At 39.0% G+C, this 13,509-nt stretch overlaps 1 protein-coding gene across 1 annotated transcript; it reads left to right on the top strand.

The window, feature by feature from the left end:
• The first annotated feature begins 2,223 nt into the window (after window positions 1-2,223).
• On the top strand, window positions 2,224-4,515 carry LOC148599124 (uncharacterized). The gene is made up of 3 exons (XM_088561950.1): window positions 2,224-2,351; window positions 3,856-3,999; window positions 4,378-4,515. The coding sequence occupies exons 1-3, from the start codon at window positions 2,318-2,320 to the stop codon at window positions 4,494-4,496; spliced, it is 297 nt and encodes a 98-aa protein (XP_088418076.1). The 5' UTR covers window positions 2,224-2,317; the 3' UTR covers window positions 4,497-4,515.
• The last annotated feature ends 8,994 nt before the right edge of the window (window positions 4,516-13,509 follow it).

Genomic DNA, 13,509 nt, shown 5'->3' with positions numbered 1-13,509 from the left:
ACTGAAAATGAAGAAGAGATACTTAAGGTTCATATGACAAAACAACCTCGGAACACCTTGAGGACAACATATTACAGAGATCAAACACCGAAGAGGATGTTAAACTTAAAAGAAAAGAAGCACATTAAATATTGGTATCAAGTTAAGCCCATATATGACCAGGAGTGTGATTAAGATAATATTTTTTCGTAAGTTCTAGTGATAACCGTAATACTAAATCTATCTCTGGTATGATAAATCATCGTAATGTATTGCAGATGCACTCCAAATATTTATCAATAGCCAATCTAAAGTAGTATAGATTTATAGTGGATCATTCAAAACTCAAGCTCCGGTCTTACATGTATAAAATGGATATTTAATGAAATGGAAATCAATGGAACCAGGTGTTGAATGGTAATCGTGAGACTTTATTCTAGGGTTATCGATAAATCAGGGCAGAGTGCCATACACAGAGAATAACATGAAACAACGATATAACAGTTAAAAAAAACTCATAGATGTTTCTTTGTTTGTTGGAGTTTAACGTCAGAGCAGCAATATTTCAACGATGAACATGAAATTGATGATCAAATGAACATGAAATGGATGATGAAATGAAAAAAGGGATGGGATACAAGGATAATGGGGTCGACATATTTTGATTGCCACTGGAAATAGGGAGACATGGGTAGGGTCGGGCAATTTAGCCACCTGTGGTAGAGCCCTATGGTTCCTACTCCGGGAGAATACCACAGTAGGGTTCTTTAACGTGCGAGGAACGTGGCATCTTTCCCAACACTGTGCACCACTATGGTTTGCGGTCAGGTTTTTCCGTATTATAGCCTGACAACCCCAGCATGTAACACGCCAGGGGTACCCTATTCCACCACCTGGGGCACACATCCCAGTTGCTCTGTGGGCGGAGCGTCCTAGCCCCCGCCTAGGTTTCTGAGCACTATTTAGTCGCCTTTTACGACAAGCTTAGCGCTGCTGCAGGCTTATTCTTTCGACACCCGGACCTGCACGGGGCTTCTCACATGTTGTATACATATATACGTCTCAGAATGTGACGACTCTTTGGTACACTGCTCCATCGGATCAAATTGATATAGGGAAGATAACGTAAACTTATAGAAGGGTCTGAAAAATTCAAATTTACGAAGCAAATGTTTGGTCGTTCCCTCCGCGGGACTCGGACTCGTACCGCTCTGACATCTATGGCAACACCGCCTGCACTAAGTCCAGCGCCCTAGACCACTCGGCCAGCTAAAGTATATCCAGACCCTTATTTATATATATATATATATATGTGTGTGTGTGTGTGTGTGTGTGTATATATATATAAGCTTGCATTATAAGTAAACAAAGCCTATATATTAAATGTGACAATAGCTTTCCCATTACGCTTAAGTTAGTTTACGATAATTCATCGGAGTAAGTTTGATAACGCTGGATGTATATATAATTACTTAGCGTTCGAACGGGCTGAAATATTGCTGCTCGGACGTTAAACCCCAACAAACAAACGTTCGAACGGGTAACAAATTGAGGTTATCAATTAAACATGGTGTTGCTAAACTTTTACGGCCCCGTGTAGGTCCGGGTTAAGCTTGTCGTAAAAGGCGACTAAATAGTGCTCAGAACCCTAGCCGGGGGCTAGGACGCTCTGCCCACAGAGCAACTGGGATGTGTGCCCCAGGTGGTGGAATGGGGTACCCCTGGCGTGTTACATGCTGGGGTTGTCAGGCTATAATACGGAAAACCTGACCGCAAACCATAGTGGTGCACCGTGTTGGGAAAGATGCCACGTTCCTCGCACGTTAAAGAACCCTGCTGTGGGTATTCGATAGGAGAAGGAACCTTTTCGCTCTGCCACAGGAGGCTAAATTGCCCGACCTTACCCATTCCCCCTTTTTCCAGTGGCAATGAAAATTTGTCGACCCTATTATCCTTGTGACCCATCCTTTTTTTTTCATTTCATGTTCATTTTATCATCCATTTCATGTTCATTGTCTGAATATAGCTGAAATATTGCTGCTCGGACGTTAAACCCCAATAAACAAACAATCTAAATATAGCTGAAATATTGCTGCTCGGACGTTAAACCCCAACAAACAAAGCATTAGATACTGGACAGTTATCAAGAACGACTTCTAGAGGTATATTCAATCACCTATTATGACGTGGTTACCATATCCGCTCTTTGTTTGGGGGTTAAAGTTTAATCTTTGTATGGAAATCGTGCTGATTCTTATCTGACGTATTCCATTCCTATTATCCGTGTATATAAAGGTGGCCATGACACATTAGGTAGATAGTAGTACTGATAAAAATAATGAAGTGCGCTCTTATTTTATTGTGTGTTCTTGGTAAGACTTGTTTCTATGTATTTTATAAGTTGTTCTTTTTGTCATATGTTTACGATGTATCTTTCAAAATTCAAAAAATAACTTGCATTAAAAATGAAACAAAAGTTTCTACGGCTTGATAATTTGGGGATGAGAGAAAACATCTTTCGTAAAGGGATAATGAGACAACGCCATTTGGGATTAAGATGAATGGGATTGAGGACTATTTTATGTTAGGCATTGGTATTGGGAAATATCTCACTGACCTACTCCTGAATGGGACATGAAATATTCCGACGGAGTAGTTGAATATGGAATTGAAGTTTATCGTGGCCTATTCCGCAGTCATTAAGAAACATTCATTGGGGTACTGTGGAATCGGATTTGGGAATATTTCATGAAGATACTGTGAAATAGGATCTGGGAATATTTCATGAAGGTTCTGTGGAATGGGATTTGGGAGTATCTTAAGTGGGTTCTATGGAATGAGATTTGGGAATGTTTTCTTAGGGCACTGTTGAATGGGATTTGGAAGTATTACATTTGGTACTGTGGAATGGGATTTTAAAACATTCTATAAAGGTATTCTGGAAGAGTAACTATTATTTCTTATGTTTTACAGTAACAGTGATAATCGCAAATTTCGACATACGAGAAATTTAATGAACTTTCGATCGTCACATTATATAAGTACTATTTTTGAAAAATAAAAATAAATGTGTAGCAGTTTACTATTACTTTAAGACAGTTACGCTTGTTAATGATATACTGTTTTTAACTTTTGTATATCCTCTTTTGGCAGTATATACCTCATGTATGGCTGAAATCTTCACAATGCCTATAAAACGTATCAAATACTGTAAAAATCAACTTAAACATATAAAGACAAAATACCTCTACATTTGTACACCCCAAGTTTGACTTTTAGGATAGATTGTTTTTGTTTGTTTGTTGGGGTTTAACGTCCGAGCAGCAATATTTCAGCTATATTCAGACGATGAACATGAAATGATGATGACATAAAAAAGGGATGGGACACAAGGACAATGAGGCCAATAAATTTTGATTGCCACTGGAAATAGGGAGACATGGGTAGGGTCGGGCAATTTAGCCTACTGTGACGGAGCCCTATGGTTCCTACTCGCGGAGAATACCACAGTAGGGCTCTTTAACGTGCGAGGAACGTGACATCTTTCCCAACACGGTGCACCACTATGGTTTGCGGTCAGGTTTTCCGTATTATAGCCTGACAACCCCAGCATGTACCACGCTCCACCACCTGGGGCACACATCACAGTTGCTCTGTCTGCAGAGCGCCCTAGCCCCCGGCTAGGGTTCTGAGCACTATTAAGTCGCGTTTTACGACAAGCTTAGCGCTGCTGCAGGCCTATTCTTTTAACACCCGGACCTGCACGGGGCCTTTTAGGATAGAATGGGTAGCGACTGTTTTGTTGTTTTCTTTATGCCTAATATTTACAGTAAATATTTGGTTCTCTTTATACAAATCGTTAATGTTATGTTATAGTGTCCGTTTATGCTGAGAACTGTCGTAGTGACAGTGACTGTCATGATACACAATGTACAGACTCAACTCATGATGTCCACTGTATAAGTGTTGGACTATTACAGAGAGAATGTGTCTGCAGTGATGGTGAAACCGCAGGAAAAGGTCTGTTACAAATAATTTGTAAGGCTTTACTCATGCTCACGGTCAAACGTCGTTGCGTCTAATATCGATAAAATAATCTGCATGGGTTTCCAGTTCTACAACAGTAAAGCATCAACTGAATTAAATCAACATAATTGAGTTTTCTGACATAATTTGAATAAGATACAAAATCGCTTCAGTCAGTCCGTCAATTAAGAATATTTTACTTTATATGTTTAAATCTTAGCCTACTAGGATCAGACCGATCGATTTAGTATATTTTAGTTTTCAGTCCTCTTCGATCGAAACCAATCGTTTAATTGCGTTCATTTGATCTATATTTCAGTCTGCTCCGATCGAACTGATAGTTTCAGTATATTCATTTGATCTATATTTCAGCCTGTTCCGACCAGAACGACTGTTCAGATCACTCCTGTCTGCTTGGAAGCAGTGAACATTGTATTGATGGCCACTGTCGCTGTGGCTACATTGGTGGTCTCCCTGGAATTGGTAGATAATAAATGTACTTTAATAATCTTTCTGTACTTTAATAATCTTTCTGCCCCGTGCAGGTCCGGGTGTTTAAAGAATAAGACTGCAGCAGCGCTCAGCTTGTCGTAAAAGGCGACTAAATAGTGCTCAGAAACCTAGCAGGGGGCTAGGGCGCTCTGCCCACAGAGCAACTGGGATGTGTGCCCCAGGAGGTGGAATGGGGTAGCCTTGGCGTGTTACATGCTGGGGTTTTCAGGCTATAATACGGAAAACCTCACCGCAAACCATAGTGGTGCACAGTGTTGGGAAAGATGCCACGTTCCTCGCACGTTAAAGAACCCTGCTGTGGTATTCTCCCGGAGTAGGAACCATAGGCTCCGCCACAGTGGGCTAAATTGCCCGACCCTGCCCACTTCTCCCTACTTCCAGTGGCAATGAAGATTTGTCGACCCCATTGTCCTTGTGTCCCATCCCTTTTTCACTTCATCATCATATTATGTTCATTTTATCATCAATTTCATGTTCATCGTCTGAATATAGCTGAAATATTGCTGCTCGGACGTTAAACTCAAACAAACAAACAAAACAAAACAGTAAATAGTTTACCCAAACAAATATCTACGAGGATCTTTAAACCATGGCAAAATATTTGAATTAACTCCCATGTAACAGCGCGCAGACCTAAAAGGTACATTAAAGTAACGTAAATGCTTTTGGAATACATGTACAATGTATTTACAGGCATTGAGCATAAGTCCGTGATAGTTCTTGGTATACTTACGAAGCTGGAATGAAAATCTGCATGAAGTGAAATAAAACATAACAGTATATTTTAATAGTCAAGACATTTTACTTTTATTTTGCTGTTCACGAAGAATTCTCTCTATATTTATTCTTTTTTTAGATAAAAAACGTTAAGTATGTAGAATTTGTAGTGCAAAATTGAGAACACGGTGTCCTGATAATTTGTGTAACGTTGGGTTATGCGTTGGAGATTGCTTCCAATCATTTCATACAAGGGTAACAGAAGAATGATTGTACTATGTAAATGTACATGCAGCAATAAATTAAGAACGGACCATTATTTGTAGAGAAAGAAAAGATCGCAAAATATGTCAGATTTTACAATCATCATTGAAATTCGCGTGGACAGATTGATGTATTTACTGTTCAAAAATTTATGTAAACTAAATATTTTTCACAGAACAATTGTCAGTAAATTAGTATAAAATGCTAAATTGGACTTAATTTTGCTATAATGGTTGGTGCCCCGTGCAGGTCCGGGTGTTAAAAGAATAGGCCTGCAGCAGCGCTAAGCTTGTCGTAAAAGGCGACTAAATAGTACTCAGAACGCTAGCCGGGGGCTAGGGCGCTCTGCCCACAGAGCAACTGGGATGTGTGTCCCAGGTGGTGGAATGGGGTAGCCCTGGCGTGTTAAATGCTGGGGTTGTCAGGCTATAATACGGAAAACCTGACCGCAAACCATAGTGGTGCACCGTGTTGGGAAAGATGCCACGTTCCTAGCACGTTAAAAAAACCCTACTGTGGTATTCGATAGGAGTAGCAACCATAGGGCTCCGCCAGAGGAGGCTAAATTGCCCGACCCTACCCACCTCTCCCTATTTCCAGTGGCAATCAAAATTTGTCGACCCCATTGTCCTTGTGTCCCATCCCTCTTTCATTTCATCATCAATTTCATATTCATCGTCTGAATATAGCTGAAATATTGCTGCTCGGACGTTAAGCCCCAACAAACAAACAAACAAAAGCTCTAATGGTTGGTTGGCACAAGATTCACAAAGGTTAAAAATTCATTAGTGTATCATCTTTAAACGTTGTGGGGCTATTAAAATAGTTACAACGCACGTACAAATGCGTAATAAAGAGTGCACCGACTCCAATCAACTGAGACGTTTCCCGACGTTTTTTCACGATTTTTATGACGTTGAAAATAAACGTCGCACATAACAATTGATAAATTTGAAAACGTCGAGGCGATTGAAGATGGAATCCAAGACAATCGAGTTCTGAGCCAATCGAACAAAAACAGTCACTAGTGATGAGAACATGTTTTTTCACACCGGTCAAGCGGTATGAAAATTAAAGCAAAATTAAAGAAACTATTCGACCACAAGCACTGAAGATGTGCGGTGGCAAAATTTTAAGGAAATGTATGAAATTAGATGAGAGTTGTGTAAGAAAACGAAACTGTTACATTGTCCCAAAAGATTAATACTACCATACCCGATTTACCGTTTGATTGCTTGATAAGTAACATACCGACCCGTAATTTGACAATAAATTTTCCTCAAAGTTGTTATCCTTCATCTGATAGCGTTTGACATAACCCCACTAATTCCACTTCCTGCGAAGGACACACTACTCTTTAGATAATGTAGTTGTCTCGGGTTCACTTTTGTTCATTTAATCAAAATTCAACAAGTATTAAAAAGAGTAATCAAGGGAACCAAGGTTATAGCGGTAATCAAACGAATGTAATCCAGGGACAAAAACCAGACATGGAAAACAGACATACACAACAAAGAACATGAAGTAACTAAAATCATATATACAAAGTAACAAAAGTAAATGAGCAACTCGGACTCCACTAAAAACTGGGAGCATGGACCAGGTGCACCGGTAAGGTAAGCGTCCTCTGCTTTTCTAGGAACACACGCCGAGTTGCTCATAAAAAGTCAAGTCCGGGGTAGACAAACGAGGGAAGGACGAATATTTTTATAAGTGCAAAACTGAGTTGAGCAGATCACTAATAAAATACGCACCGTGCAGGTCCGGGTGTCAAAAGAATAGGCCTGCAACAGCGCTAAGCTTGTCGTAAAAGGCGACTAAATAGTACTCAGAACCTTAGTCGGGGGTTAGGGCGCTCTGCCCAACAGAGCAACTGGGTTGTGTGCCCCAGGTGGTGGAATGGGGTACCCCTGGCGTTTTACATGCTGGGGTTGTCAGGCTATAATACGGAAAACCTGACCGCAAACGATAGTGGTGCACCGTGTTGGGAAATATGCCACGTTCCTCGCATGTTAAAAAAACCTACTGTGGTATTCTCCCGGAGTAGGAACCATAGGGCTCCGCCACAGGAGGCTAAATTGCCCGACCCTACCCACCTCTCCCTATTTCCAGTGGCAATCAAAATTTCGCGACCCCATTATCCTTGTGTCCCATCCCAATTTTCATTTCATGTTCATTTAATCATCTACTTCATGTTCATCATCTAGATATAGCTGAAATATTGCTGCTCGGACGTTAAACCCTAACAAACAAACAAACAAACAAACATTAAGTTTCATTAAATTCTAATGACATTTACATAATTTTCCAAGAGGGGACCTTATTTTGGAATGCAGCCATTTTTAAATGGTGGCCATCTAAAAAAAATCTGTGCATTCAATCACATTTAGATGGTTTTATATAAATCCCAAGTTTGGTGAAGATATCTCTAGTCATTGTTCCTACATAAAGAAAAAAACATCTGAAAAATCACCAAAAAAAATGACGATTTTTTTCGTTTTTGTGTTACCATGGCAAAACAAAACATATCGATTGACTTTGTTTTGCATAATATTGTAGCGCTCATCAAACTCTACCACTACATCAATTTTCAAGTTCCTGGCCACCTAGCCCCGTGAAGGTCCGGGTGTTCAAAGAATAGGCCTGCAGCAGCGCTAAGCTTATCGTAAAAGGCGACTAACTAGTGCTCAGAACCCTAGTTGGGGCTAGGGCGCTCTGCCCACAGAGCAACTGGGATCTGTGCCCCAGGTGGTTGAATAGGGTACCCCTGGCGTGCTACATGCTGGGGTTGTCAGGCTATAATACGGAAAACCTGACCGCAAACCATAGTGATTGCACCATGTTAGGAAAGATGCCACGTTTCTCGCACGTTAAAGAACCCTACTGTGGTATTCTCCCGGAGTAGGAACCATAGGGCTCCGCCACAGGATGCTAAATTGCCCGACCCTACCCATGTCTCCCTATTTGCAGTGGCAATCAAAATATGTCGACCCCATTATCCTTGTGTCCCATCCCTTTTTCATTTCATCATCATTTTATCATCAATTTCATGTTCATCGTCTGAATATAGCTGAAATATTGCTGCTCAGATGTAAACCCCAACAAACAAACAAACCTGGCCACCTAGGTTTTTGAGATATCGCAATGTCCTAAATTATGACCTATCCCTCTTTCCCGCCAAAGCACCCCACCTTTCAAAAAAAAATTTTGCGATGTGAACATCTGTGGGGTGAGGCCGAACCTCTCCACAAGTTTCATTCAAATCCCTCTATAAGTTTCTAAAAAAACGCGCGGACAATTTCACCGGTAAAAATAATAATAATAACTAGAATTGCCATTGCGAATGTCGCCCCTGGCAACCGTTTAAGCTCCAAATTTTAATTTTGTATTGTTATGCCTATTCAACTCCTTTGACATACCTATTTTCAAATTTGTAGCTATTCATGTTGTTGAGATAATGCAACGTCCAAGATTGTGACCTAAGGCAGCAATTTTGAAATTGGCGACTTTTCGTCAGAATTTTTGCTTAAAATTCCCATACCTGAGTGATAGGCATTATATTACAAAGTTTCATTAAATTTCTTCAATGAATAAAAAACTTATGACCATGTGAAAAAAACTGGTTTTTTAGATCCATGAAATTTTCAGTTTTTTGTTGCCATGACAACAGAGAACATATCGATTCACTTTTTTTGAGGAATTTTATTGGGCTCTTTAAACTGTACCTCCATACCAAATTTCAAATTTCTAGCCAACTAGGTTTCCGAGATATTGCAATGCCCTAGATTATGAACTTTGGTGGCTATTTTGAAAATAGCGGCACATCAGCGAGAATTTTTTCTGCGAATTCCAAGATATTAATGAGTCGCAGAATACAATAAATTTTCATTAAAATTGCCCACTAAATAAAAAAGTTATAGGTGTGAGATAAAAGTGGATTTTGGTATCCATGAAATTTTCAGTTTTTTCGTTGCCATAGCAACTGACAAAATATCGATTAACTTTTTTGTTTAATTTTATTAGGCATATTGAGTTCTACCACCATACCAAATTTCAAGTTTCTAGCCACGTAGGTTTCTGAGATATTGCAATATCCTAGATTATGATTTTTTCACGTCTCTATGGTAACGGTAGCCATTTTTGTCGCCAATAGTTCTTATGAATCCCTTCTCAATACCATCTACCTTCATACCAAGTTTCAATGCATTCCCTTTAGTGATGCTCTCTAAAAACTGGACAAAAATAATTGAAAGAAAAAATAATAATGATAGTAATAATAAGAACTAGAATTGCCATTGCGAGCAATAGCGAATGTTGCCCCTGGCAACCGTTTAGGTTTTCAATTTTATTATTGTATTGTTATGCTTATTCAACTCCTTTTACACACCTATTTTCCAATTAGTAGCTATTCATGTTGTTGAGATAATGCAATGTCCAAGATTGTGACCTAAGGCAGCCATTTTGAAAATTGCGACTTTTTGTCAGAATGTTTGCTTTGATTTTGAGGTCTTACTGATACCCATTATATTACTAAGTTTCATTAAAGTTGTTCAATGAATAAAAAACTTACGGCCGTGTGGAAGAAGTGGAAGTTGGGATTTTGGCAACAGACAACATATCGATTCACATTTGTTTGCTTAATTTTATTAGGCACATTGAGTTCTATTACCATTTCAAGTTTCTAGCCACCTAGGTTTCCACGATATTGCAATGTCCTAGATTATGAACCTTTCAAGTTTCCATGGAAACGGTAGCCATTTTTTTTCGCCAAAAGTTGTAGTACAGGCACGAGTCCTCAATTAATTTTCAAGTGCATTTCAAAATACACATTTGAGCAGATTTAAAAAATTTCACCGGCGCAAACTGAATAAAACTTCTCTGGCCTAAAGATATGTACAAACAGGATTTTAGATATAAATTGTAGAAAATTTTACCATCATTTTCTGGCCCCGTGCAGGTCCGGGTGTTAAAAGAATAGGCCTGCAGCAGCGCTAAGCTTGTCGTAGAAGGCGACTAAATAGTGCTCAGAAACCTAGCCGGGGGCTAGGCGCTCTGCCCACAGAGCAACTGGGATGTGTGCCCCAGGTGGTGGAATGGGGTACCCCTGGCGTGTTGCATGCTGGGGTTGTCAGGCTATAATACGGAAAACCTGACCGCAAACCATAGTGGTGCACCGTGTTGGGAAAGAAGCCACCACGTTCCTCGCACGTTAAAGAACCCTGCTGTGGTATTCGATAGGAGTAGGAACCTTTGCGCTCCGCCACAGAAGGCTAAATTGCCCGACCTTACCCATCCCCCCTTTTTCCAGTGGCAATCAAAATTTGTCGACCCTATTATCCTTGTGACCCATCCTTTCTTTTTTTCATTTCATGTTCATTTTATCATCCATTTCATGTTCATTGTCTGAATATAGCTGAAACATTGCTGCTCGGACGTTAAACCCCAACAAACAAACAAACCATCATTTTCTGAAATTAATACATATAATTCGGAGATGGGGTAAATGTAAAATTGGTCCAATATTCCAAATAAAATAAACAAGTAATCTGAGTGTCAGGGTTCTTTATTTCATCATATGTGGATATGTTTTACAAACGAAAAAGGCCCTGAAATAATAATTACAATAATTAAGTAACAAGCTACACGATTATAATTGCGTTACAAACATATTATGCATAGGAAAAACATATTATTTCCTATCTTCACCATTAAAATTACGAAACTATATCTTTACTATATCTAGTTATCAAAATGAGTTTAATGCATTCTGATCAATATAAGCACATCAATACTATATTTTAGTATGCACATCTTTGAGAATGCATCTTTATAATACTCTGCACATATATATTTATATATATATATATATATAACAGCAAAACGGCGGAATCGCTGTACGATTTACTTGAAAAATATGAAACATAAAATAAGTCGAAATAATTAAGCAAGACATTTAGCTTTTTTAGACACGACATTACATTTGATACAAAATTTGAACGATACACATAAACATACCTCGCATGAGGTGCAAGAGGCCTCGTTTTCCAGGGACAGTACAATTAAAACATAAGCTGTTTATTCCACCTGAAGGAACAATATTAAAATAATAACTAATCTGTTAAAAATATGAAAACGTAGTTATTTCCCTTGATTTAGAATATTTAATAAACAATTTATCTTTTTAAGTATTTTTAAGTTTATAAATTGTTATACTGTTGTCTGTAACACCTCAATTTTACTTATAAGTTTAAGTACACAAGTTTGGATTTTAACCATTTTATTATTTTATTTACAAAAATATAATATTATTATTACCTCAATATTACTGTTATCGATTATTTGTTATTCATACTTTATCTATATCTATTTATAAGGTTTTAGCATTCATTCACAGGATCACACATATTTTACACACTAATCAATCAATCAAATATTGTAAATTAATAAACAATATTATTTCCACAAAACAGATGATTAAAATAACTATTAAGGTAATTGTTATTGTAAGGAAAGAAACTGACCTTCATTGCATTATCAAATCTTCCACAGACTTTAGATTTAGTCAAATGATGTTGAAGTTCAAAGAAAATAAATTATGGCTTCCTTCTTCAATAGTTTTCAATAGAGTGTCCAGAACAAAAGAAATATTCCCGCTCAAAACCAATGACCCATAAACTGACCTATAGATATAGACTAATCCTTATATAGTGTTATATAGAAAGTACTAGAGACAGAGACTAAGTAAACATTGCCCCCGTGCAGGTCCGGTTGTTAAAAGAATAGGCCTGCAGCAGCGCTAAGCTTGTCGTAGAAGGCGACTAAATAGTGCTCAGAAACCTAGCCGGGGGTTATCATCTAGATATAGCTGAAATATTGCTGCTCGGACGTTAAACCCCAACAAACAAACAAAAGTAAACATTGATTGTTTTAATGATTTTTATTAGAGAAAACAGTTAAATAATTAATAAAGATATAAAACAGTTATGAGTATATAAAACACAATAAACTATCAACATTTCACTCTGCCACACACTCCCCCCGGCTGTAAAATGACGTCCCGTCATTTCTCTACTTCTGGTAGACGATGTCGAGGATGGTTCTTGCAGCGTCTTTTTCCATGCTGGTAAATAAAGGAGTCTGTGCCAAAGATGAAATACACTCAACTTTCTGAAGCCAATAACTGTTGGTGGAATTGGTTTACAGACAGCAGACATACTGGTGTCATATTGGTCAGATGAAAGCCAAGTAGGTGGTCTCCGCTCTCTGGTTGACCTTCTGACAGGAACCGGTGACCTTACATAGGCAGGTTGCTCTTGTACAGGTGGTTCTGCCTGTTTGTGATCTGACATGTCATCATCGGAAACGCTTCCTGTTGTTTCTGTTTCCAGTTCTACAGCTTGAGTTTCCTCAAAGTGGGCGTCCCCATTCAGAACTGGATCCTCATGTGTTGGTTGAACAGGTTCATCAGCGGGTTTAGCTCCACTATCAGTCGTCAACACATATCCAACTATAGATTCGTCTTCTGTTTCATCCGAGGATTCATCAGTTGACTCATCAACAGTTGACCGGTCCTTCTGTTCAGTCTGTTGTCTGGTTCGTGTTCTTGGTACTGGTTTTGGTTTTGGAGTTGGTGGTGCAGCATCTGTAACAAAACCAATTGGAAGTAACAAGTTCCTGTTTAGAGTCCGTGTTCTACCTATACCATCTTCCCGAATAACAGTGAAAACTGGGATGTCTGGGTTATGCTGTTCTGTAACCACATATGTTGTTTCTTCCCAGATGTCTGCCAACTTGTGCTTTCCCTCATTAGCAACTACCTTTCCTAGCACACGATCACCTTTCCTGACGTCAGCTCCTCAGGCATTGGAGTCATAGGTGTCTTTCTGTCTGGCCTGTGCCTGTTGAGAAGCTTCAGCTGCTAACTGGTAAGCATGGCTCAATCTGTCGCGTAGATCCTGTATATACTTGCCAGTAGGCTTCTTCCTATTCCTATGCAGACCAAAAGCGACA

This window comes from Perna viridis, chromosome 14 (assembly GCF_037379345.1).
Source record: "Perna viridis isolate PV_CMFRI_1.1 ecotype Kerala chromosome 14, ASM3737934v1, whole genome shotgun sequence".
Lineage (NCBI taxonomy): Eukaryota > Metazoa > Mollusca > Bivalvia > Mytilida > Mytilidae > Perna > Perna viridis.
The sequence above is the reverse complement of the archived record's forward strand: the minus strand, read 5'-3'. Positions and strand labels throughout refer to the sequence as shown.